Source organism: Pteropus vampyrus, unplaced genomic scaffold (assembly GCF_000151845.1).
Source record: "Pteropus vampyrus isolate Shadow unplaced genomic scaffold, Pvam_2.0 Scaffold15, whole genome shotgun sequence".
Classification (NCBI taxonomy): Eukaryota; Metazoa; Chordata; class Mammalia; order Chiroptera; family Pteropodidae; genus Pteropus; species Pteropus vampyrus.
The window spans coordinates 12,683,929-12,711,805 of NW_011888796.1; the positions used below are offsets into that span (position 1 = coordinate 12,683,929).

General features: G+C 36.5%; 2 protein-coding genes across 2 annotated transcripts in view; one reads left to right on the forward strand and one right to left on the reverse strand.

Annotated features, from left to right (window-relative positions):
* GPR137C (G protein-coupled receptor 137C) overlaps positions 1-24,488 on the reverse strand; it is a 49,531-nt gene extending 25,043 nt beyond the window's left edge. The window contains exon 1 of the mRNA XM_011385439.2: positions 23,872-24,488. Coding sequence (XP_011383741.1) covers positions 23,872-24,315 — 444 coding nt within the window. The 5' untranslated portion in view covers positions 24,316-24,488. The remainder of the gene's footprint in view (positions 1-23,871) is intronic.
* Positions 24,489-24,926: 438 nt separating this feature from the next.
* The window catches only part of TXNDC16 (thioredoxin domain containing 16), a 71,277-nt gene continuing 68,326 nt past the window's right edge, over positions 24,927-27,877 (forward strand). Inside the window, exon 1 of the mRNA XM_011385470.2 lies at positions 24,927-25,119. The gene's annotated coding sequence lies outside the window, so the exon portion shown is untranslated. The remainder of the gene's footprint in view (positions 25,120-27,877) is intronic.

The window sequence follows — 27,877 nt, forward strand, 5'->3', positions numbered from 1 at the left end:
GTTCTAAAGGTAAATGAGTGTTTGAAGGTAAATGAAGGGTAAATGAGTGTTTGATAGGTAAATGCTCAAGCAAATATAGCAGCCTGTGTTCATCTATTCATATCTATTCTATCTTGGTAAATAGTACCACCAATTTACCAGAAGTTAGATGTAATACAGGAGTCTAAAATATTATCCTATTAGTCTCTAAATTGTATCACTTAAATCATTCTCAGATGTATCCATTTTCTCTGTCTCTGTTACTACAGAGGATTAATACGACAGCCTTTTATTGTTTTGTTTTGTTTTGTTTTTGCCTCCATTCGTAACTCTATCCATATCTTCAGAGGATAATTGTACATTTTACTACTTTTCCTTTATTCTTGTCTCCAGTTAAAAGATTGTTGTTGAATTTAAGTGAGTCCACTCAACTACACTCTCAAGTTTTGAATCTAAAGAATTAATAGAACGAGAGCCCCAGACACAATTTTTAAAAAATCAGGTCACAGAATTTATTCTTAGTTTTAAAATTTATTACATACAGGCAGAAATATTGAGAAGGCAGGTAACTTTTAGAATATAGGAAGGAAATTAGAGTCATATGTAGAGGTGACAGCTGAAACTCAAAGTCATTTGAGGGAACAAATATAAATTTGAGAAGTCAACCTGTGATATGTTCACATTTAATAATTATAGTGAAAAAGCACAAAGAGTAAAGAAAAGAGAGATGGGTAAGGCAGAGAGATCTGAGAATCAGATTAGTCACAGAAAACAGTGGAGTAGTTTAGAGGTAAAAGGAAGAAAGTATAGCCCTTGTTAAATTCTGCAAAAAGTCAAGAACAATTTAAAAAACCATTGAGTGGGTTACCAGTATGTCATAGGTACCTTGGAGAGAATAGTTTTCAGTAAATGACAGAGCAAAAGTACAAGGAGTTAACAGAAAATAAGATAACAAAGGCAGTGAGTATAAACTATATTTGAAGATAAGAGAAACCTGGGAAATTTTGCGTTGGGAAACGATTCTCTATGAATATTGCATGTTTCTGCATGGCCCAGGTCTTTTGAGCAAAGGGGTTTCCATGACAAACAACCTTGAAAACGAGATGTAGAGTCTACCTTAATGTTAGAGGGAAGATTTTGTTCCCTGACTAGTTTAATATAGAGTACATGTCTATCCTTGGAGAAATTTCAGGGGAGTAAAGCCTCTTCCCTTCTTGGTGAAAATTTGCTCACATTCCAGAGTAAAGATAAGGTCTGTCTTTCTTCCTTCTTTTGGAGTTCCTCTCCTGTAACACACCTTACTCCATGCACAGGTAACATCTGGCTCCAACTGTGTTGCTTTATGGGAATTGGGGCTTGGCACATAATGCAAGACACTGCTTTGGTTGTTGTTTTTGCCATGAGTAATAAATGGTCTTTTTCTCTGACCCATGGGTCTTGTGTTTTCTGTCGGAATATGTTTAAAAAACTGTGACAAGCTAACCTGTTAGCGTTCAAGTAGGGTAAAATCTCAGACCCTTCACAGTTTGATTTAATATTCTGCTGGTCAGAAATGAACTAGAGAGGGTGAAATGGTCAATGGAGGAGAGTAGGAGAATTCAATTGTTAAGGAAAGCTCTAGAAGACACAGGTTAGCCCTGAAAAGGAAGACACATACTTCTGAGTAAACAGGGAAGAAAAGATAGTTGAAGGAAAACATGAAGGTCTGCAGAGAAAGTTTAAAATAATCTACAAGTCTCTTTGTTAAAATAAATTTGAGCATAGCATGGATACAGACATATTTGATAAAGAAGATGAATGAGAATTTGGCAGATGGAGTCTATCTTTTTCTAGTAAAGTGTAGGAGGCAAGGTCATATCCTGGGAAGGGATGTTAGATTTAAGCAATTGGAATATGGAAAAACAGTTGGAACACGTAAAACGCAGAGGTATAAATGAATATACTGTACTGAGAAGTAGAGAGGTCCGGTTAAAGTCAGGCAGTTGACAGTAGACACAGCCAGTAAGGTTTCCTGATTTTAAAATCGAAACGATTCTAATAGAAAAAAGATTACATTATACAAAGTTCAAACAATTAGGTTGCATTTTCCTGTAATAATTTAGAACTGTAACACATGGAACTATTGCAGAGAAAGAAAAAGTAGGAGAGTGAACCATATTGGCACAGCAAAAAGTCAAGGGATAAGGAATACTAGATTGACTATTGGTTCTAAGTGGAAATGACATTAGCAGGGAACTAATGGAGTGGAGAAAACAGAAGGGGTAAAGTAATTAAAATATAGGATTAGAGTGAAAAACAGATAAAAGGGCGAATTCAAAATATATAAGGAAAAAGAGAAGACACTAGTCAGAAAGAATTGCTTCATTCAAGAGCTGATCCAAGGTGTGGCCATGCTGTTGGGTGACTCAAACAGAAATGGAGAAAAGCTCTAAGCCACTGAATTGAGAGACATTGAATAGGATATCAATATGGGTTTTGAAAAAGATCTATATAACAGGAGACCAGGCCAGAAGAACATGCTGATTCATATAGGAAAGTGGAAGTTATTATTACAGCCAATGATGACCTAATCAGATGGCATAGATTTCAGAGAGATGATGACGATCTAAGTAGTATAGGGAAACCTAAAATAGGCTGACTGTTCCCACAAATTGAAACAGAGGGCTTATAAGGCACAAAGTGTCATCTGGAAAAAAGCTCGATTTCAGTGATGGCATTTAAGAAGTTTAATAAAAAAGAGAATGGGGACAAGGAGGGAAGTGTGATCCATAAGATTACAGGTCATGGGATGGGATAAATAACGAGTGTAAGAGGGAGCTGAGCAGAATAAGGAAATAATTAAAGGTCAGCTATCATCCAAGATTTGCAGAATATGTTACAATGCATCACATAAACACAACCTGGTACTTTAATCAAATTTAGATTACGGTAGGGTTAAAAACAATCTGATATTAGTAGATTCCAAGTATTTTATAGAATTTAGCTAATAGGACATGATCCTGAGTAAAAAGAAATTAGTAAGATCAAAAACGTCAAGCAATTAAATATTATTTGTTAAGACAGTGATAGTTGATGAAACACAATAAACATTGACTTTAGGAAAACTTTTTGAAGAGTAGAATGGTAAATAACATATATCTAAATGGCTTTGCTGATATCAATTTATGTCAGAAGAGCCTTATCTTTCCAGGTCTTTCTTAATACCAGAAAAACCTGAATAACTGGGCCAACTATAGAATGATATTACACTTTATTATAAAAGTATGAAGAATTATATGGGCTAATGGCTATCAAATGTTTTTCATCATATAACTTATCTTCATATCATATACAACCTAGTAGCCCCTAATTTAGAAAACACTGATTTAGAAATTTTTTGATTTAACATACTGTTTATCACTAGAATACCTGATTTTAAAATATTTAATCTAAGTAATCTGAGATGATTTTTCCATTTAAAAGTGTAGACTTCCATATTTTGTCACCCTATATTTAACTCCTCAAATAAAGAGGAAAAAGATGAGAATACAATAAACATTTGTAAATGTTACCTAATGTAAGTTATTTTTAATTAATACTGGTATCCCAAGATTTGAGGAAGAGTTCCATTGGAGCTGTATATCACTTGCAGTCCCCCATGGCATGTAGGCCCATGTTGCCTGGAGATGGTAGGTATTAAAATACTTATTAGAACAGATGCTTTTCTATAGAATCTCTTTTTGTGAAGTTGATTTCCCACTTTTTAAAATTTGAAATAGAAACTTAATTGGAGAACGTATCTATATAAAATTTGGAATCGATGCACAAATAAACGGTGGTGAACATAATCTTTTCTTCATGGTAGATAGGCACACACAGCCAACTATGTAGATTGCTTTACAGAAGCAGTTATCCATAATTTCCATCTCAATTGCTTAAGTTCCTATGGAGAGTAGTACACCATTCCCAAGGTTACCATTGCTGCTGCGTGCATATAAAACAATGACACTTTTGGCTACTTTAGCTGTAAACTGAGGAGCCAGCCTTTTCTCAGATGTTCTCTTTCAGTGCATATCATATATTTTATTTTTAAGAACTCTTTTTTAAAAAAACCTCCTTAAATCTTTTTTCTTTACAGCAGCCTGTTCTTTCTAGGATACAAAGGATACTGTATCTTTTTTGTCGCTCTCTTGGAATACTAAAAGTTTCTTCTCTCTGCTTAGTCTATTTTCTTTTGAGTTGCATAAAAATTATTTTTACACATCTAATTTTGTTCTCACCTGAAACTCCATTAAAACAATAGTAAAGAGATTTTCTTAACAAGCATAACCCCATATGTGTGAGTAGAATGGGAGAGGATACAATAACAAAATGTTGGAAGCCAGAAAGTAGGTGGATGTGTGTGCAGAAAAGAATTAACATAGCAGGCCTGAGACTGCTATCCTTAGAAAAGCCTGCTTGTAAGGTTAGTCTTTGGCGGGCATTTGGGAACTTGGATTTTGAAAGGATTCCCACCACTCCCTGAATGATAAGGGTGTTTCACTGTGTCTAAACTGTGTAAACAATACTTTATATTCAACACCTGCTTTCCTTCTGGGAATCTGGAATTTTGGTATGTGTTGGCAGAGAGTGCTTACATGACTAAACTCCAATAAAAGACTTTGGCACTGTTTCTAAAGACCTTCCTCAGTTAATAATGTTTCACATGTACTGTCACAACTCGCACAGAAGGAATTAAGCATATCCTGTGACTCCACTGGGAGAGGACTCTTGGAAGCTTATGCCTGGTTTTCTTTGGACATTACTTCATCTCTCTTTTCCCTTTGCTGATTTCACTCTGTCCTTTCACTGTAATAAACTTTAATCATGAGTATAACAAATGCGAGTTCTTCTAGAAAATCATCAAGGCTGAGGGTGGTCCTGGGGACTCTAACACAATGTGTGTTTATCTGAGAAAGATAAATCTCAAGCCAATTGTGAAGAGGGTTGCGAACCAACCTGATGTATATTTCGGAATCTTCAAAAGGTGCAGGAACCAAGAGAACCAAGTACCACTGAAACCAAAAGGTGCAGGTGGCTGAAATAGGGGTAGATGAAAGCTGTTTAAGAGCAGTTAAATCCCTAAATTTCTTTTCCTACTCCATGCCCTGGGCAAACGCCCCTTATTAATTCTGGCAGATATCTAAGTATTTATTCTCTGCAGAGGCTACTCTGGCCTGGAGTATGAAAGTTAGATGCCAGGTCCAGGTGATAGTTTGGCACCATACTAAAAACAAGGAGATTAGTGATGAATACCAAGTATAGGGAGTCTCTCTTGCCTCAATCCTCTTCTTTGATTAGGTTCTCAAAATGCTGTAAATTAGACTTTTATTTTCTGAAGAATTAGAATATTTACTCCCCAAGGAAACTGATCAACGAAAAGACCTAAATATACCTGCATCAGGGGTTCCCTAACAAATTGTCTAGCCAGATCACCCTTCATGCTTAAAGCTTCCACTTTTATTTATGAATATACAGCCAAGGATAACCAGATAGCTCAAAAATTTTTAATGAAAAAGAGATCAAAATATAGAAAAAAGAAATCTATACAAAGAGAAAAATCTAAAAGAATGAAACTCCTTAACAGACTCAGAAAAGATATTATATTCATGAAACAAAAAACAAGATACTATTAATAAAAAAATTTTGAATAAAAAAGAGCTAATAGAAATTAAACATGCTAATAGGATGAAAAATTCAAGAGAAGGGATGATAGTTGGGAAAATCTCCCAAAAATGTGGAGCCAAAAGACATACAAAATAAGGAGAAAAGAGACCAGATAAATATCTGTCTTGGAGGTCCAACTTTCAGATGTTAGGAGTTCCAGAAAGAAAGAATAGAAACAAAAGAGGAGAGAAAATTAATAAAAAAGTTAAGAATATTTCCCCAAAGTAAAGGATACATGTGACTAAATTGAAAGGGCCTGTTCAATGCCCAGCAAAATGGATAGAAAACAAACCTATATGAAGAGACATCATTTCAGAACACTAGGATCAAAGAAAAATCTAATAGTTTTCAGTAAGGAAAAAAAACCCAAGTCACATGTAAAGGATCAAGAATCAGAATGGCTTTCAAACTTCAATAAGAACACTGAAAGTGGAGCAATACCTTAAAAATCCTCAGGGAAAATTATCTCCAACCCAGAACTCTATTGCTGCCTAAACTATCAATCTAATATGACAGTAGAATTAAAATATTTCAGACATGAAAGCCTCAAAAAAATTACTTACCAAGCACCCTTTCTCAAGATAATACTAAAGAATTACTTCAATGAAACAAGGTATGCAGTGAAGGATTAACTCAGCAGGCCCTAGTTGTCTAAACATTGCACATTCCAAAGAAAGATCTGGTCATTTCCTCACTCTAGGAAGATAATTTGTAAGCCCTTGGGATATACTGCCTAAGAATGTTTTTGTTTATCTGGGGCCTTGGGCCACACTTAATGGTCTATGCTAATGATGTAATTTATGGTGGAGGCCCTGAACCAGGTGGTATCAGTTTGACCTTTGTAGAGCCCGGAGACTAAGTAACTAGTCAGCCATGAAGACACTCCATTGCCTACATGACTGACCCCCAATAAAAACTTTGGACACCATGTCTCAGGTGAACTCTTCTGGTTGTCATATACTGTTGCTAGGAGAATAAGTGCTGTCTGTAAGACTGCTGGGAGAGGACAATGGGAAGCTTGTGCCTCATCTCTCCTGGACTAAGAGAAACTTTAGAGATGTCATTCAATAACTTAATTTTACAAATGACAAAACTGAGCTTTAGAGTTAAGTGGATTGTCCAGAAACACATAGGAAATTGAAAGGATTAAAACTCAGGTGTCCTGATTCCTAATTCAAGGCTCATAGGCGTCCTTGTTTTCTGATATATTTGTACATTTAGATCTTCCATAGTATATAGTTAAAATTAATTCTCTAAATTTTAAGGTGACAAATACTACTTTATTAACAGTAATGTCATCTATATGTCATAGCCACTACCTGTTAGTTATTCATGATTTGCAGAATTAACATGCACAAGAAAAATATATTCAGAAACCACATTATCTGTTTAGTAAAAGGTAATGTTCTAGAAGCAATTTAATAACTTCATTTTACATTGTTTTGCAGAATATCAAGTACCTTTACCATACCCTTTATTTAAATAGAAGTATGGTTTTAAAAAAGCATAAATATCTAAATTATTAAGGAATGAAATATTAATTTTATAAGCAAGAAGAAAACTCTGTGAGCTTTCATTATTGAAAATCAGCCTGAAATAAAACAGATTACTGTGGACTGTTCATTAGTTTACTATAGACGGTTCTTTGAAGATAAATTAACATTAAGGAATACACAGGATTTATTTCTGAACTGAGTCTCATGCATTATAAATTTAGACTCTAGGAAACTGATTTAAACTGAATTTGTACTGAAACTTTTCTAACCTCTAAAGTTTTTCAAACACTAAATCTCCCATTGTATATTACTGATTTTTCATAAAACCTTTCATGCTTTTGAACTAGGAAGATAGCAGAATTGCTTTTTGTAAAGATACAGCCAGATTCAATAGAAAAAGTCTCACTGATAATGGTGTAGGAAAAAAGGGCAGAATGTTTCAGAAGTATTAGAATATCACAGGGGAGAAAGAAGCAGAAGGAATGCTGCTTATGTTCTTTTCATATTGATTTTTTAAGGACAATAACAGCTTGGATGTAATCAGTGATGATGATCACTCACATTAGCTTAAAACATGCTAATTCCATAGTGTGTGAGAGAAAGTTCCCCAGAGTACGTGCTATCACCTCAAACCAGCCCAAGTGATTCAATCAGCAATTAGACAAAGTCCTACAGAATAGCTGAGAAAAGAGCACAAAAGTTTAAGGAAATATTACTTAAGCATTTTTATAGTGAAACTGGAGCTAAAAAACTGTAGAGTGTGATCAATATGCTAATGAAAAATGGCAGCTAAAATTGAATTTTTGTAAAAAAAAATAGTACAGATTTGACATCTTATTTTATAAAGCAAATGATCCTAAATATTTAAGTATTTGTTTATTTACATCCTAAACTTTGATTAGTTTTAACACGACACGTGTAACTTTTTAAAATTGGCGTTCATGTCTTGGAGACAGAATTTAGAGACACTGTATTAGATCTCAGAACTAGGCCACAGAGTTTTTTTTAACCCTTCAAATTCTAGATTGATTTATTAGTGTCAGACTATTAGATTTAAAAGTGTCTTAGATATCACTGACATGAACCACTTTATAAATTAAATAGCTGGCCCAGAAAATAGTGATCTGGCAAATAACGATTAGCCAAATAGATTAGAATCTGAACTAAAACTCGGATCCCCAAACTCCTAGTTCAGGGATATTGATGAAATTATACTACTTTAAACACACCCCTTAACAAAGTTAAAATAAAACTATAACAAGGACATTTAATTTATAAAAATTTATCTTTATTTAAAACAAATTAGATGAAAAGTTCTAATTACTAAGTTAGAGATTCTGATTTTATTTGTGGAGCTGGAGAAGCAGCTTTTCTTTTAAATTCTTTTACTTCACCAAGAATTTAAATCACCATCCAAATCATTAAGCACTGACCACATACATAACAGTGCCAGGTGCTGAAAAGCATGTAGAACTTCCTTCAAAATAAATGTACAATAGTGGCTGACCTAAAGCAATATATAGTGTAGTAGAAGAAGGCAGACATTGATGGTATAGCATGTAATGAATGGTACTTTCTCTACATTTGGTTAGACTTAGAACACCATAAATTTCCCATAAAGTTAAGGTGTAAATTACTCAGAGTTCATTTTAACTAATGTTGTTGGGTATTAAACATAATTCAGTTTTGTTACATGGAAATTATAAGGACAAGATTGTGTTAATTTGTTTTATTTCTCTAAGGAAGATAATACAGAAGTAGAGAGAGAGGAGGAGAAGATACAAATTAGGAGCTCTTGGGTTGGGTCTGATCCACAAAATTGTTTGTTTGGCTTATTTGGTGTTAGTCTATAGCATTGTTAACAACACTTCGATACAGTCATTATTTAAAAGTAGATTTCTTATTTTAAAAATCTGATTTCTGATTTCTCTTGAAAAATCAGGTGATATGGCAATGCCATCTTATAGCTGGAACTGAATTAATGTGGCTGTTCGCTTTAGATATGTGCTGTTGAATTCACCAGAGTAACCACCACTTTCTATTATCTCTCAAATGGTAGTATCCACCAGGACACTCTAGATATTTGAGTTCGAGATTCTTGTTTTAAAGCAAACATTTTTTTTTAAGGGGGAGAGGGCAGATAAGTGGGAAAAAAGAAAAGAAAGGTAAAGTTCTGCTGTAAAATTATACATTCAGGGATTCCCCAACCCCAGGATATATGGGATATGGTGACAAGAGCTTTGTTCATTCAATAAATATTTACTAAACACCTTCTACATGCCAGGTATTAACTGACAGGTACTAAGGATACAGAAAGAACAGACTGGGCCTCTTTTCCTATAATGTTTACAGTCTAGTAAGCTCCCACAGAAACCACACAAATATACAACTGTGAATATGCAAATAACAGGAAGGAAAGGAGCATAATGCCTGAGAGTCTATAATTTTGGAATCTAATCTAAATAGAGTTGGGTAAAGGCTTTCCTGAAGAAGTGTCACCCTGGAGCTGGTATCTGACTCAGCAAAGAAGGAAAGAACATTTTAAGTAGTGGGAAAAGAATATGGAAAGGCTCTGTAGCAGAAGGGAACTGGCAAGTACAAAGTCCTAAAAGAACACAAGTTTGGCCAGAGGGGCAAGGAACAAGGAGGAGCACAGTATGAGATGAAGCTGGAACCATGAAGTATCTTGAAGTATATACAAAAGAGTTTATGTTTAGTCTAAGAGTAACCAGAGCCAATGGTGGGGTGGAACCTTTATAACTAAGTAGATTTTTGTTTAAGAATAACTCTGGCAACAGTGTGGAGAATAGACTTGTGTAGCCAGAGGATACAGACACAGCAACTAGGGGGCTAACTACCATAGACTAGGCAATAGATGGTAGTAACTTAGACCATAGATGGTAATAGATGGTAGTAGCTTGTGGATGGGTATAGCTTAGACCATAGATGGTAATAGATGGTAGTAGCTTGTAGACCATAGACTAGGCAATAGATGGTAGTAGCTTGTGGATGGGGAGAAGTGAATGAACTTAAGAGATGTTAGGAGGCAACATGGACAGGATTTGGTAATGGAGTAAATGTGAGGTATGAGGGAGAAGGCAGCATTGACAACTCATAGGTTTCTGAATTATATAAATGAAGAGCAGTGCATTACTGAATTGGGGAAACAAAAGAAGAGGATCAGGTTTTGGGGGAGACAGGTGTGTGGTAGGGAGGGAGAAGGAAAGATCATGAACTCAGTTTGGAACATGTTGAATCTGAGGGTTTCAGATATCCTCAAGGAGATGTCAAGTAGGTGTAGAATATAGAAAGGCAGAGCTCAGAAGAGCAGTCTGTGTTAGGATCATAGATATGTGTGAATCATCTGCTCTTAAGTGACATGATGCATGAATACGGATGCAATTATTTGGGAATAACAGGTGGCCAAGGCCTAGGTCTTGAGAAACTTCTACCTCTGATGGCAAGGCAGAGGCAGAGGCAGAGGCAGATAAACTTGAAGAGAATCTAGCTTAAGATAGTTAAAAAAAAAAAAAAAAAAAATCCAGGACAGTGTGTTAGCCAATGGAAGTGTTAGGGAGACAAATATGAAGTTAACGGCTGTTAAGAGATTAGTTTGGGTGAGAAGTAAAAAATGTCTAATGAATGTTGACATGAAGGTCACTGTGAGCCTTAGGCAACAGCTATTTTGGTAGTGATTGGGCAGAGGCACATCAGAGTGGATGGAGAAGTGAGAAGATAGAGAGCATGTACGGGTCACCCCTGAAATTTGATTATGAAAAAAGGTAGGGGATGGTTTTTGGCTTTGTCAAGTCTCTTGTATTGTATGTTTTCTATTTTATTAATCTCTACATTCATCTCTTCCTGTTTGTTTCCTTTGGGTTTATCCTATTATTCTTTTCCTAACATAAATCGAATGCTTAGCTTGTTAAATTTCTGGATTTTTTCTATTGTAAACATTTAAAGTTCTAGATTTGCTACTGCATGCCAATTTAGATGCTTCATTCAAGTTCTGATATACAGTATTTTTATTAACATATTCCAAGTTTTTTCTAAATTCCATTGTGATTCCTTCTTTAACCATGTGTTCATAAGTGTTTTAAAATTTTCCAAATAAACTTCACACATTATTTTTGTTACTGAATTCAAATAATGCTTTTGGAGTAAAAGAATGTTGTCTATGAAATCCCAATTCTTTGAAATTTAATATTAATAGCTAACTATCAACATATGCCAGGTACTTCTAAAGATTTTATATGAATTATATAATTTATTCCTCAGAATGATTCTATGAGGTAGGTACTATTATCATTCTCATTTTTTTATAAATGAGGAAATAGGCACAGAGAGGTTAAGTAATTTACCCAAGTAAATTTACAAAGTTACACAGAGTTGGTAAGTGATGAGGCCACACTTTTTAGATTTCTTCCTGACTTCAGGTTTTACTCTTGGAGTAAACTACAAACAGACCTCTGTACTTTTTTTTGGGGGGGGGGGAGAGGGGCCAAGTTCATTGAAGTATAATATAATAAGTATAATATATGTATAACATACTGCATATGTTTAGGGTGTACAATTTGATGAGTTTTACCGTATGTATACAACCTGTGAAACCACCATAATTAAATACAGAACATTTCCATACTCATTAAATTTCATCCTGCCCCCTTTATTGTACATCCTCCCTTCTACTCCAGGCCCCATGCAACTGGTGATTTACTTTTTGTGATTGTAAGTTAGTTGGCATTTTCTAAAATTTGATATAAATGTAATGATACAGTGTGAGCTCATTTTTGTCTGACTTCTTTCATTCTGCCTGATTTTTAGATTCATCCATGATGTTTTAAAACATCATGGTGTCTATCAGTAGTTTGTTCTTTACTTTTAGTGCCAAGTAGTACTCCTCTGTATGGATATATAATAATTTATCCCTTTGCTTTTGATGGACATTTGGATTAATTTCTATTTGGGGTGCTTGTGAATAAAGCTACTAAGAACATTCATATTCAAGTTTATGTATGGATATATGCTTTCATTTCTCTTGGGTATCTAAGGCTATAATGGCTACATTTCATGCCATTTGTTCTACTTTTTAAAAACTATCAAACTATTTTCTAATGTGGTTATAAAACTTTACATTCAGTGTATGTGTTCCAATTAATCTGCGCCACTGACAATACTTTATATAGTCTTTTTAGTCTTTCCAGTCAATATTTAGTGGTATCTCATTGTGGTTATAATTTTCATATTCCTAATGACTAATGATCTTGAGCAGCTTTTTATGTGCTTCTTGTTCATGCAAGTATCTCTTGTAAAGTGTCTTAAAATATTTTGTCAATTTTTATTGGATTTTCTTATTATCAAGTTTTAAGAGTTCTTTATGTATTTTGAATATAATTACTTTGCCAGATATATGTGCTTCAAATATTTTCTCATAGTCTGTGGCTTGCCTTTTCATTACTGTTTTGCAAAAAAGCAACCCTTTTTATTTTGATAAAATAAAATTGACAAATCTCATTTGTCAATTTTGGTTCACGCTTTTTGTTTCTTGTCTGATAAATCTTTGTCTTCTCCAAGGTAACAAAGATTTTCTCCTATTTTCTTCTACGAGTTTTAGCTTTTATATTTAGGTCTATAATCCATATCAAGTAGATTTCTGTGGATGGCATGAGGTAAGAATCAAGAGGTTGTATAGTTTTAGGAATTTATCTATTTCTTATAGGTTATCCAGTTTGTTGGTATAATTGTTCATTGTAGTCTGCTATGATACTTTTTATTTCCATGGCATTATTTGTAATCTCATTTCTGGTTATCATTTTTTTCCCCTTAGTCTAAGAATTTGTCAATTTTCTTTATCCTTTCAAAAAACAAATTCTTAGTTTCATTGATTTTCTATTCTTTACTATCTTTATTTGTGCTCTGATCTTTGTTAGCTCTTTTCTTCTGCTAACTTTGGACTTAGTTTGTTCTTTTTCTAGCTTTTTCAGGTGAAAAGTTAGGCTGTTTATCTGAATCTTTCTTCTTTTTTAATGTAGGCATTTATTAACTCTTACTGCTTTTGCTGCACTCATAATTTTTGTAATGTGTTTCTTGTAATATAACTCATCTATGGAGATTTCCCGTTGCTGGCTTCCTCATGTTCCCTGATGCTGTATTCCTCAGCTCCCCTTAGGGAGGGCCAGACTATGCTACTGCAGAGACCTTTAACATTAAGCCACTGATGTCTCTTGATGACTTCAAAATGTTCAGACTTTCCTAGAAGATCCCTAATAATATTGTTTATTTTCTTCCAAGAAATGCTGATATTGACCAGGTGGTATCCTTAGCTGCGCCTAGAGGGCAAGTGAATATAGAACAAAACTTTCTTAATAAATTGAAGACAAACGCTGCTTATTTTGGGAACCTGATCCAAAAACTAGCCTCTAAATCATAACTATGAGGTAGTAAAAGGACAAAAAGATTATGCAGTGGTCAGAACATTATTCAGATGGGACACTTGGAATTTCTTTCTGTATTCACTGATGTATTGTACCCATTGTCTTATATCACTATATAAGATGGAAACTTATAGGAGATTTATATTAATGAAGTACTTTCAGATCTTTGGGTAATATTAACTACATGTACTGTACATTAGGATAGTGTCTGATATGAAAAAGTTAGGTTTTCTCCTGTGCTGTCAATCAGCATATGTGTGTGCATATATGTACATATATCTGTATTTTAAAAAGTTTTATACGTTTTGGATTAACATCTTTGTATTAAAAAACAGTTGTTTTTTTAATACAGAGATACAAAGAAAACAATGAATGAGTTATAGTCTATCCACCCATATAACCTCTGTTGAAATACTGTTTTACCTTTAAGGGTAGAAACATAAAACAGCACAGAATGGTACAAAATGAAAAGTAAAAGTCTCTCACATCCTTCCCCTACACCTCATCTATCTAAAGATAACCACAGCTAACAGTATTTTATAATTCCTTTGGAGGACAGAAAGGAATTGCAATAGACTTGAATACATTTTTCCCCCCGCCCATTGATGCACTGTTAAATACTCCCCCCATTTAAAAAAATTTTTCACTAGTTTATCTTAGAGACCTTTCCGTGTCAGTACATACGTACAGATCTGTATGTATGAACTTTAGTGGCCATCTTATATTCCATCTGGATATGCCATAATTTGATTGATGGGACACTTGGGCTGTTTTGTTTTTTTTGCAATTATCAACTATTCTGTGCTGTGATTAAAGTTCATTTTTCCCTTTACCGTTTTTCCCCAGTCCTGGGCATCATCAGGCATTTTAATTTTTGTTACCTCATGTATGAGAAAAATGGTATCTTATTCTTTATATTTCCTTAATTATGAATGAGATTAAAGCATACTTTCATATATTTTCATCTTTTAACTCATTTGCCATTTAGAAAAAAAAGTGCAGCTCGCTGCCAGCGTTAATTTAATTTTACATAAACACTCTCTTTGAGGCTGAAGTAAATCTGACTGGTTTTCAGTGAAAATATGAAAACTGTTCTTGGAGTTATTTCTAAACAGAACTTGTCTCTTATCCTAATGTAACAGAAATGTATATGATGATCAATATTTAGTAATTTTTTGTGTGTGGTAAATTTCAAAGCACTGAACAACACAAAGTGGAACATCTCAGATTTGACATTTTCAGAGATCAAGAATTACTATATTTTGGGCAGTGAACACACAACTATCTATCTATCTATCTATCTATCTATCTATCTATCTATCTATCTATCTATCATCTACACTTTACTGTTAAATTGTACACCTGAAACTTACTAGATTTTGTTAACCAATGTCACCATAATAAAAATGTGATGTTGTAAAAAAAAATTACTATATTTTGTAAATGGAAATACCACTACTAAAACCAGAATACTATAGATGTCACTTGTTTCCAAAGACTATCAAAATACTAGAGTGATAGAAAAATAATAAAAGTGAGATATTTTGTGGCAAACTTTGGGGGTAAAGTTGGGACCGTAATCTGCAAGTTATCTCAGGGTACATGCTGTAGCTGCAAGTGCCACTGAGTATTCTCTGGGCAAACGGGAAATGGGTTAAAAACAATTTTCCCCTTTTAAACTATTCCCATTTTTTTCTTTTGGCTTTCCTTTGTAATAATATGTATGATTCTTAGTAAATTCAACTCCCTTTTGTTTTTAGTAGGCATTGCAAATATGTTTTCCTAGTTTGTCGGCTGTTAGACTTATTTTGATTTTTTTTTTTGGTGATACGTAAGTTTTAAAATTTATGTACTCAGACTTACCAGACATTTTTCTTTGTTGCTTTTGGGTTTATGGCTTTTTGAAAGATCTTTTTCAGAATACAGCTTTTTTCTAGAACTTTTTTGTTTTCATGTCTTTGCTCCACTTAAAATTTGCTTTTTAACATCCTTTTATTTTATAAAGTTAGTAAATTTTCACTGCAAAAATAGTGTGAAATATATTTTGTAATATGGTTTATATTCTTTTTACTATTAAAATGGCAATGAAAGGAAAAATATAAAGTGAGTTTCTTATAGACAAATATAGTTGGATTTAAAAAAAAAAATCCATTCAGCCACCCTATGTCATTTGGTTTGGGAGTTAAATCCATTTACATTTAAAGTAACTGATAAGAAAGGATTTACTACTGACATTTCATTTTTTTCCTATTAAGTCTTGTAGTTCTTTGGTCTTTTTATCTTTGTTTTATGTTCTTTGTTTTTATATTGATATGCTTTTATTCCTTTTCTTTTGTGTAATTTCTATAAGTTGTGTGTGTGCATAACATGCGTGTTTGTGTAAGCTGTGGGCCTTACAAAGTATCTTATAGTTATGTCCATTTTAAGCTGAAAACAAATTAAGTTCAATTGCATACAAAAACTCTACATTAACTTCTCCCTGCCAACACTTTGTTATTGTTGTCCCATTTTATATCTATTTATCTTGTGTATCTTTTAACATATTTTTAGTTATTTTTGTACTTTTTTCTTAACTTTTATACTAAAATTAAAAGTGACTTACTCATCACGGTTAAAGTAATACAGTATTCTGTATTTTTCTAAAATATACCTTTCCCAATGAGTTTCATACTTGTACTATTGTTACTGTTGAGCATCCTTTTTTTTCAGCTTCAAGAACTCTCTTTAGCATTTCATGTAAGGCAGGTTTAATGGTGATAAATTCCTTCAGCTTTTGTTTATCTAGGAAAGTCATTCTCCATTTTTGAAGAGTAGTTTTGCAGAATATATTATTCTTGGTTGGCAGTTTTTACTTTCAGCATTTTAAAAAGCTCATCCTGCAAGATGATCTTTTCTGGCCCACAAGATTTTTGCTGAAAAATCTGCTTATACTCTTATAGGGCTTCCCTTGTATGTGACAAGTCTCTTTTCTCTTTGCTTTCAAAATTCTGTCTTTGACTTTTGAATTGATTATAATGTCTCAGTGTGGATTTCTTTGGATTCCTCTTTTTTTGTATCATTTTGCTTTTCGGATCTGGATGTCCATTTCCTACCCCAGATTTGGGAAGGTTTTGGTCACTATTTGAGTAAGCTTTCTGATCTTTTATCTATCGTGGAAATCAATGTGGATATTGGTCTTCTTGATGGTGTACCATTAAATCCCTCTAGCTTTGTTCATTGTTTTTTGTTCTTCTGATTTCCAATGACTTGTATTTGAGTTCATTGATTCCTTCTTCTATTTAAGTTTTTGATGAATCTCTGAAGTTTTCACTTGTTTGTGTGTTCTTTAGCTTCATGGTTTATGTTTTGTACTTTTTAATATTTCCTCTGTTAAAATTGTTCTCATGCTTTGTTAAAATTGTTCCTGCTTTATTTTCCTGACCTTAGTTAGCATCTTTAGGAGTTATTTTGAATAACTCTGTAAAGTAAATCATATAACTCTTTTATTAGGGTTTCTGGAGATTTATCTTGCTTTGTTCAGAACACCTTTGCCTAATTCTTCATTTTCCTTGACTCTGTTGGTGTCTGTGCATTAGACAAAACAGGCAACTCTCTCAAAGACTGGTCGTATAAAGGAGAAGACTCTCACCAGTTTGTCCAGAGATTCTGGGGGATTCTACCCACTCTTTCCCTTCCCAAGAAGCAGGAGGTTGTAATTCTAGCTTGTTCACTCACTCTGAGTTGAGGGAGAAAGGAAGCTATGTCATCTATCTGTTCAAATTGCTGTTTCTGTTCTCTCCCAGGTGGCTAGACTGTACTGGACCGGTCAGAGCTCCAAGACTGACAAGACAGCATGACCTCTGTGGTGGAGGGCTTCCTAGAAAAAGTTGGGCTGCTTGATGTGTGAACCAACCCCTTCCCTCCACTGGGAGGAACTGAGAGCTAGGAAGTCTCTTCCCAATTGTATGGTACTATACTGGGTCAGAAACTCTGATAAGGGGTTGTCCCTAATCTACCATTTTGGGTGATTTTGATTTTGTATTCACCTGGGGTGCAGGAGCCTTTCAATTAGTTTCTAAGTTTCTCACAAAGAAAATCTGCCTGTGAATTGTTACTGAATTGATATGTTTTCAGGGAGAAGGAGAGTCCATGGCTTCCTACTCCATCATCTTGCTGATGTCACTCTCTCAGTATGGCTTTTATTTTACCCTTATTGTTCATAGTTTCATTGTGGGTAGAATTTTAGATTGCTGGTTATTTTGTCTCAGCATTTTGAAGACATTTCTCTGTCTTCTGGATTCCTTAGTTGTGAATGAAATGCCAATACTCAAACTAATTTTTACTCATTTGTCGGTAATATCTTCTCTAGTTTTAAATATATTATCATTGGTATTTTAAGGTTTTATTCCTATATGTGCATTTTCAGTTAGCCTGACTTGAATTTTTTGGGCTTTCTGAATCTGAAACTTGGTGACATTCATAAATTTGGGCAAACTCTAAGTTCAATACTCTAATAACTCTAAGTCATAAACTCTAATAATTTCTCTGAAATTCCAGTTAGAGATATATTGGATCTGCTCATTATATCTTCATTCTATCTTAATCCCATGTTCATATTTTCCACTTTTTGTTTCTCTAGGCTGTATTCTAGGTAATTTTTTCCCAGATTTTCTAGTTCGTTAATTTCTTAATGTTTAACCATCAATTTTAGTTTCTAATTTTAATATTTTTCATTTTTGAAAATAATTTATTTCCAAATGTCCTAGTCAGCTTTGATTTATCATATATCAATATTAATTTCTTAATTCACATAAATGAATATTTTATATATGTATTTGTTAATTCTGACATCTTCAATCTTTGTAGGTAAGATTCCTTAGTGTAATTTTTCATTGTGAACTCATACTCCTTGGAATTTCATGTGTCAGGATTCTAGGTTTAATGTATACTCCTCAACAGATAATTTGCATTTGCTCTTTTTAGGTGCTTGAAGTTATACCAAGCCAGAGTAATATTAACCTACATCATTTTCAAGTTTGTTTTTTTTCCCTTCTAAAGTCACAGAAATGGTGTGAATTCAGGCTCCAGACTTGTGTGAGAATAAGCTTGTTATGCATTTTCAGAGAACACCTTTCTTTCCCCAATTTGTATCTCCTTCATCCAGAGCCAAGATAGGCACAGATTCTATCATCTATTTCTGAGGACCTGTTCATTTTCCCCCTAGTCCACTAAAGATGTACATTGAGAATTCTGGCATTAATTTAGAGGGGATAATTCTGATTAGAACTCACTACAAGGTATTGCCTCCAATGTCACCCTCCCACACCTCTAACACATAAAATTAAAATCGATACCTACTCCTAATCCCAAGACAAACATCTGTGTAGTACTTTATCATTCCACATTCATTTCTTTTATGGTTTCTTGTCTCTGAGGTATTTCCTCACTTACCAGCTTAACCATTCATTGAAAAAGATTAAATACTCTCTGCATCATTTTAAGGCATCTCTCTAAATCTTTGTTCAGCCAGATGGCCCTGGTTTACACTTTTATAAACTAGGAGATAAGGGTCATATGCTGAATGTGAAGGAAGAAGGAAAGGAAGAGTTTTCTGGAGAGTGAATGAGGCTTGAAGTGGTGAAGATGACAAAGCAAGTTAAATAATGAAGCACTAAATAATAAACAAAGAGCTGATGGTATCCAGGACAGTTCATAGGGAGAGATCACTTGACAAGACTTTACAGCTCCTGGTTATACAGTAGTCTCATATCTAATACATATTAGCCATATAATCTTAGACAAATTACATCTCACTGAAAATATAAGGCATTATAATTATGTCTTCTGCCACAGAATTACATCTCAAACTCTTGTCTCACAGATGATCTCAGGAAAAATTGAATCAAGTTCATGGATAAAATAGTTTAGGAGATTCGTGGATAAAATATCTAGTTTAAAATAACAGTTATGGATAAAAATCCAACATTTAAATAAACCACTATTTCAGTAAATAGTAATTGACTCATGATGTGAGACATTTGTTTTATAGCCTTCTCTATTTAATAGAATTTGTTAAAACCAAATTAGCAAAGCTCTAATTACTAAGCCATATTTGCCATGATATAAAAATAGTTTTGCTAAGCAAAATTCTGTAGCATATTAAAGTGGTTTCATTAGGATTTTACCTATAGTAATCAAAATTAAATTTTATCTAATTAAACCAGGATAATCTAAGAGAATCTCAGCATTCATACCATAAGCAAACTTTTAGGCAGAAAAGATAAAGATCCCAGAAAATATACAAATAATTTACCTCAAATGTTAATAAAAGTTGAGTTAACCCCCAAATTATAAGTGGCTAAATATTTTCTAGGTTTTGGCCTTTTCAAGATTGTCATGCAATGATATAGTCACCATTGTTCTAGTTGCTTTAGGTGATGAAAATACTTTTGTGAGAAATCACAACATTATAACAAAATCAAAGTATTGATAAATTGAACTGCATGTTATTTGACATACCATCAATATTTGGAAGATATCCATTGTCTGAGACAATGATAGCATCCATAAATGTAAAAATTAAAATTTGAATTTAATTCTCCTAATTGCTTTGGTGTTGTGATTAAGTCACAGTATTTTATCTTGATTAAGCATATGGTACTCACGTTACAAAAATGCAAGAAAAAAATGTCATTACAGGTCTCAAAGAGGAACTGATTTTGGCGTGCATCGCAATACTCCAAAAAATAGTATACTATCAACTCTCATTTTAAGTCCTATTACTTGTTCCAATGATAGATAGTAACCATTTTATCAGGTACACAGAAGCTCCCCTTGTCTGCAGTTTCAGTTACTCCCCTGTAAACTGTGGTTAGAAAATTCCAGAAATAAACAATTCATGTTTAAATTGTGCATCATTCAGAGCAGCAGGATGAAATCTCGCATTATTCTGCTGTGTCCTGCCTGAGATGTGAATTATCCCTTTGTCCAGTATGTCCAAGTTGTATACTCTACCTGCCCATTAGTCACTTAGTAGTTGTCTTGGTTATCAGATCGAATGTCACAGTGTCACAGTGCCTGTGTTCGAGTAACCCTCATTTTACTTAATGGCCCCAAAGCACAAGAATTGTGATACTGGCAGTTTGGACACAACACGGAGAAGCTGTAAAGTGCTTCCTTTAGCGAAAAGGTATGTATGTACAGGAAAAAAAAAATAGTTTGGTACATAGGGTTTGGTACTATCCGCAGTTTCAGGCAACCACTGGGGGTCTTGGGAATATATACCCTGTGGATAACAGGGGACCACTGTAATGTTTTAAAGACTAAAGTCTTTTGTGCTAGAAGAACAGGAGTGTGAACCCTTTTCTGGTAAGGCATATGTCATGCCAGAAAAAGTTCAAAAGGTGTTTTTAGATTAGTGTATAGGTTTCTTTTTTACAACTATCTGATTCCTAGAGGCTAATTATAATAAGTTGAAAAGTCTAATTATTTCAGAAAGGGCTACTTCTCCTTACCTCAATTCTAATCAAGTGTAGTCAACAGAGTGGTTTTTTGGAAAACTATGAATTTTAGAAGAACCACCAAAATGTGTTTAAAGCAGTAATGGTTGTTTTACTTACTTTATTTTTATACTGCTCTATGGTTCTCTGTAACTAAGTCCTGAAATTTCGAATTTTTTTTAGTGGGAAATAGATATAACAATTGCTTTAAAGAAGTCAAAAGTAAAATAAAATTGGTATATAATACGACAGTAAAGACAGTGACTTGGTAATGAAGAACCACATCTATTCAAAACAGAAATCTCAAGGCCTTTTGGTTTAAAAAAATCTAATGTCAGGTAAATTTTGTATTTGTCACCACATAAATGTTCCCTATTATTTTGCTCACTAGGAGTACAAAGAACTCCCTGGGAAAGCTTCATTAATTCAGAATGACCAACGGAAAAGATACTTCCAGTAACATGGAATTGATATAAAAATTTGAACGCAAATACTCTTAAATACAGATTACTCTGGATTTTTTTCTAATGAATAGGAAATTGATTTCTGGTTATCTCTTTTAAAACAGGTTGGAAATGTGATTTAAGTACAGTTATATGTCTTAAAATTGGTAATTTGATCATAAAAAGACAAGCATAGACAAGCGACCTACACTCTTTGAGACACTACAAAAGGAAAAAGCTTTAGTCCAGCCTTTTTCCAAATTATATTTTCTAAGTTGAGTTTTATTGCTTTTTAAAAGGTACATCACACAAACAAGAGTTCATTTAATAGGAAGACTTAGACATTTAAATTTTTCCTCACTAGCTTGGAATATCAGCTGTCAAAAGCATGAATACCCAATCTAGATAGAGTTTATACTACAGAAGCATACTTTTAGAATTTTTAGACTAATTATACATGCTTTTTTCCTACTGTGATAGTGTTTAGCCACTTTGTGTTTACCTTGGGATGAGAGGTATGACTGGGAGAGAGACAAGAGAACTTTATGGGGCACTGACATACTGTATATTCTAATCTGGGTGGTGATAACATGAGTGTATCCATATGTCAAATTTCACCTAGCTGTATGCATAAGATTTATGCACTTTATGGTATATGCTATAGCTCAGGAAAAAGGTAAAAAGAGTGTTTAGTTACTTTATGAAATGCCCAACTATTTAACAGTGAATCATTAATTTTATAAGTCAAAATGTATAGAAGAAAAACAAATTATATGATGCTAGTGGCATAGGAATTGCTAGTCACTTTCCAGTAAATTAAATGTATCTGAAGCTAGAGTAAAGCTTCAGTGATAAGTCACTGGTATCCTATCAGAAATGGTGTCAAGAAGAATACAGTGTATCAGTTTAACCATAAAGGAGAGTTTTATTAAAGCTTAAACAACTAAGTGACATGACTATGGCATGATTATTTGATTTATGATTACCCATGTTTTTTATTTCTGCTTCTGTTTGGGTTTTTGTCACTGCTTGGACCTCTAAAGGATAGGGAAGAAAAATAATTAAAGTTCTGTTACTTATTTTCAACTGTTGTTTTTAGCGTGCCAAAAGCTACAGTTATGACTGGATTTTAAAATTATGGATTCTACTTCCAATCTAATAAGTGAGAAATGAATTGGTTTAGGTATGCAGGAAACATAAACACATAATTTGCCTCAAATGTTTTTACTTTTGCTCATAACTATGATAATTCTCATCACCTCTAAAAGCCTTTGAGAGGATTAGCTGCACAGACCAATATTGTTCTATATCAGTCAGTATTAAGCATATGATGTCACCTTGTTTCCTCTCCTCCTCAAGCTATTTTTTTTTGCGGGGGGGGGGTAGGGAGACTTTTTTAGGGGCGATTCTCAAAATTCTGTGGCTTAAATACCACGAGCTAACACACATGACTGACACCCTTACACTCCTAAACCTGTTTGAAATGGGTCAAATACCTAAGCGGCACAGAACAATGCAATCCAACCAGTAATTCCCCATAAAAAAGAAAGGGGGTGTGATTAGCTTCCAGCTATTAAGCAAGTTATTGCAAAAACAGTTTGGTGGTTTGTTTCTGCAATAGGCACAGGCTAACACAATATTTTCTCTTAATTAGCTCAAAAAAAAAAAAAAAAAGACTAGGTTGTAAGAGGTAGGATAAATAGCCAAAGCATGAAACAACTGGGGCAAACATTAAGGGCTTTTTAGAGGTCTTTCTATTGACCCTCAGCATTGGTTATTGATCATTAACCCTGCTGGGGAACTATCGAACGGAATTTGTGTGAGGCTTATCCAGCCACAGGAAAGGAGATGCAGGAGGGAATATAAGCTTCTAATAAAAGAAACGCAGCAACAATAGCAGAGGAACAGCTCTGCCTGGTGACGTAATGGCTGGCAGCAGTCCAGCTTCAGCAGAGCTGCTGCTACCTCAGCATCCAACCTCTCAACACGGTCCAGCTTCGGCGGAGCTACCGGGGCTGCTACTTCTTGCGATGCCACTTTGTTAGTGCCACCAACACCTTACCTTAGAGGGCCAGAACAACGAACAAAGGGTTGTTCTGCTGTTCTAAGTTGTCAGAACACACACTCTCACTCACGCCCCCCCGCCGCCCCCGCCACATGCCCTCAGTAACCGAGTCAATCAGCTGCTTAAGTTTAGGGCGAGAACACTGGCGCTTCCTCCAGGCGTGCCTCGGTTTCCCCAGGCTGGTCTTGGGTCCGCCTTTCACCCCCCAACCCCCATCGGTCCTCAGCCAGAGTTGGATCGCGGCGGCCCCGCTTGCCCGCCCGGCCCCGCATGCCGGTCCTCCCGCCTTACCTCCGCCAGGTAGAGGTTGAGGAGACAGAGTGTGGAGAACTGGAGACAGGAGGGGAAGCAGTAGAGCAGCCAGTGGGGGAAGAAGTGCAGGTGAGCAGGCGGCCGGAGCAGGGGCAGGGAGCCGCTGAGCGAGAAGGCAGCGGAGAAGAGGGTGGTCCTGAGCGCTGCCCACAGGAGACAGAGGAAGAGAGAGAGGCTCTGGTAACTCAGCCGCCGTTCGCGGTACAGGAGCAGCCGCCACAGCTGCAGGTAGGCAAAGGCGAAGAGCGCGGCGTAGAGCAGGGCGTGCAGGACGCTCAGCGCCAAATGCACCGAGCCCGGCACCGCGGCGCCTGAGGCGGCAGCGACGGCGCTCTCGCCTCCGCCGCCCTCGCCCGGCGTCGAGGGCTCGCGGCCGGCCGTGGGAGCGGCGGTGGCCACCGGACCCGGCACGGAAACCCCCATGAGGGGGCTGGGCGGCGGGCGAGGGAGCGCGGGAAGGAAAGGGCAGGACTCGGAGCAGCCGTCGAGGGGGAGAAGGATTTGTCCCTTACCCCCCACCCACCCCAACCTTCAACCCCAGGAAGCGCCGTGACAGGACCCGGAGCCCCACGCAGAGCAGCCGCGGCTCCCCGACCCCGCCTCCTCTCCCCCTCCCCCGGGGGTCTCGGCTCCTCCTGCTGCGGCTCCGCTCGGTAGCTGCAAAAAACAACTCTCGGCTGGAGACAATCAGCTGAGAAACCCGAGCATTTGAGGCGCTCGCTCCGCACGGTGGGCTCGCGCCGATTGGCCCAGGCGGGCACGCCCCCTGCGCGCCGCGTTCGGAAGCCCACGGGCCGTGGAACCCGTCGCTCCAGGGCTCAAAGATCCGATTGGCCGTTCGCTTTCTCCGCTTTCTCCCTCCCCTGCACTCCACACCCACGCCGCGGATTGGTCCAGCAACTGCACGGCTCCTTCCCATCGGCGGGAGGATTCGGTTGTTGCCTGTCACCTGGGGCGGGTCTCGCTCCGCCCCCTGCTTTTCCCATTGGTTGGAGAGGTAGCACGTAAGGAGCACGAGGAGAAGGAGGAGCCTTGGGACTTGTTTTTTTTGCCCTGCAGGTCGACTCCACCGACTGCACCGACTGCACCGACTCCACCGAGCGGTGGCGGCAGTAGGCGCTGGGTCTCGCAGGTTGGCGCATCCGTCCGCTGCTTCGGGCGAGCCGGGCAAGGCCCCGCCTCTGCCTCTCCTTCACGTGGCGGGAGCGGTCGGCCGCGCGCAGGCTGGTAAGTGGTTGCGCGGGTTCTTCAGGCCAAGGGCTGTGATTTGTGCCTGCAAGGATGGATTCAGATCCGCCGGCTCTCCCCCAGCAAGGGCCGCACCGCTGAGTTCTGGAATTTGGCTTAGAAAGGGTCTCACCTGGATTTTTCTGAGGGGCATTTTGCTTTCTTCTTTCCTGTCGTGAGCGGCGGGAAAAACGTGCGCCCTTTGAAGGGAGAAGGGATGGAATGATCAAAGATGAACCGAAGCTCTAAGTAAGACTCTTCTCTCCCCCGGGAACGGTCCTTTAAGGAAGAATGGTATTAGGTTGAGATGGATGTCCAAGCGATCTGTGAGTAGGGGGAACGTGGATCTTTGAAACTAAGAATTGGAAAGATGCTCTGGGCATAAGTTCAAGAGAAAGGCAGAAGTAGAACTGTATGCCTTTGATGAATGTCTAGAGAGAAAGAAGTAGAATAGTCTGCGCTCCTTACATTCTACATGTATTCCTTTCAAAGTATTCGTCCCGTATGTGGTAGATGGTGGCTCAGATACAAAACCAGTGCTCTATTATGTTACTGCTATAAATAAGGGAGGAATAAATTTCCCAACGTGTATTGGACTGATACATAACATTCGTTGATTTTTTGTTGTTATTTGTTAAGAAAATGAGCAGAATAGTGCCAAATGAAGAGAAAATGATTCTTGTTTTTAGAATAAGTGGCACATCATAACTTCAGTATCTCTGAAAGACACCGCTACATTAACTAGCACAGCCAGGACTTAGCCTTTCCTAACTCACTATTAGTTCTAATGTTGCGCAAGAAGAGTGCTGCTACCTTCTTTCTTAGCTAGTGACCCACAGGAAACTTTAAAGTTTATTTTATACTCCACGTTCTGGGACAGTAGTTCACCAGGCACCAGATGCTGGTATATTTTGGATTCTTTATAGATGTGCTGACAAACTGTGATAGATGTTTAGCCCTAGCACTGTTAAGCAGATAACTCTCAGATGAAATATTCAGCTTAGCAAGTTGTGCAGTTCAGCCTAGAGTAAGATACAACTTGCTGTAAGAAGTTAACAGGCCTAATCCAACAATGCTTTAGAGAAGGATCTCATGTTTATTGGATCTTTATTCTTATATTGTTATATAAGAAATTCACCTAATGGATTCCTAGAGCGATTGGTTAGGGCAGTACACAGTTTTATTTGAGTGGGGACAGAATGCTCATAGTTATAGTGAGTTACCTGTTTGCAGTTATGCGCTTAAGCACATAAATTAAGCATGAACTCAGAGTTATGTGATTTGAGGCACTTGTCAAAATCAGGGGAGCCTCCTATTCTCTGGCATGACCTATTTTTATATCCTCCATAATCAGTGACATGCAAGTTTAATGTCATGAACAGATTTTCACCATGAAGGGTTTTTTCTTTTTCTCCTGTATTCTCTACTCAAAGTGATAGTTGACATCTGAATAGTGCCTATATACTAGTTTTAGCTCTTTGCCTGTGAGACTTTTTATTTTACTGTCATTGCAAGTCCAGACACCCGCTTGTTTCCTCCTTTTTGCGGGGGTAGGTTGGGAGGCACTTATATAGAGGGTAGAAAGAAGGAATTTTCCCCAAATACTTTGATGGGGCTGAAAAGTAGAGAGATGTTGACTCCTTTTATTGCCTCCTTTGGGTCTTAAATGATAAGCTATGAATATCTAATCAATGTTTTATTTGAGCCTGGTTCAGTGAGTGGGGCTCTATTCTCCAGTAGCAGCATTGAACTGTAAGTAAGCTAATTTTTGACAGAATATTCTTACAGGAACTTTATAAGCATTCTATGCCCCTTTCGTTGCAAAATATGACATGTGTCTTTTCCCAGAGAATGATGCCCACAGATCTTGGTATAATTTCTGTAATGTTCACAGTTGTTAATTTCCTCTTTTTCTTGAGAGAGAAAACCATAGGAAATTTAGGCCTGTAAAGGGGAAATGGATCAAGGGTCTTCTGGAAAAGCTTGCTGCTAGATATTCTAAAATGTGAAATGTGTCCAAATGCAGTGATTGAATGCCATTGTTCAGATTACTTTAGCACAATGGTCTTTCAAACATTTAAAGTGGAACTGTTTGCCAATTATTACATATAGGACCCAATCCAAAATGGGATTCCTCCAGCCGAAGAGGGCCACCAGCTGTTGCACCTTTCTACGGAACACGTGAAAAGCATATCCTTGCCCCCTACCCTCAATAGCAGGAAGATCAGTGTTTTTCCCTTGAAGTACTTCCTCCTCATTTTGGTGCTGAACAAAACAAATTTTTGTTGCCCTTAGCATTTTATTTGCAAATGTGTGAAATTGCTATAAACACTTCTAAGCATTTATACTCGATTTCTCTGTTTATCACAGAAATTGTTTTATTGTAGACCAGTAACAGTTTGCATTCTGGCACATACACTAGAACATAGTTCTCCATGGTCCTTGGCTTTGCCCTGTGAGAGGGCCTTCTATCTTTATTATCTCTGGCCACATCTGAAGTGGCTTTGGAGAATATGAACTCTTTATATGGCTGAGCAATTTTTTTCAGCTTGCTTCCTGACTTTACAAGGGTGGGGGGAATAAAGGATTGTTTTAAGTTTTGACCCATTTCCTGTTTGTCCCAAGAATACTTTCCAGTGGTGCTTGCGGTCTCACTGTTTACCCCGAGATAACTTGGGGATTACATTCCTCACCTTACCCCTAAATTTGCCATGAAATATCTTGCTTTTATTATTATTTTCGCATTGCTCTAGTATAT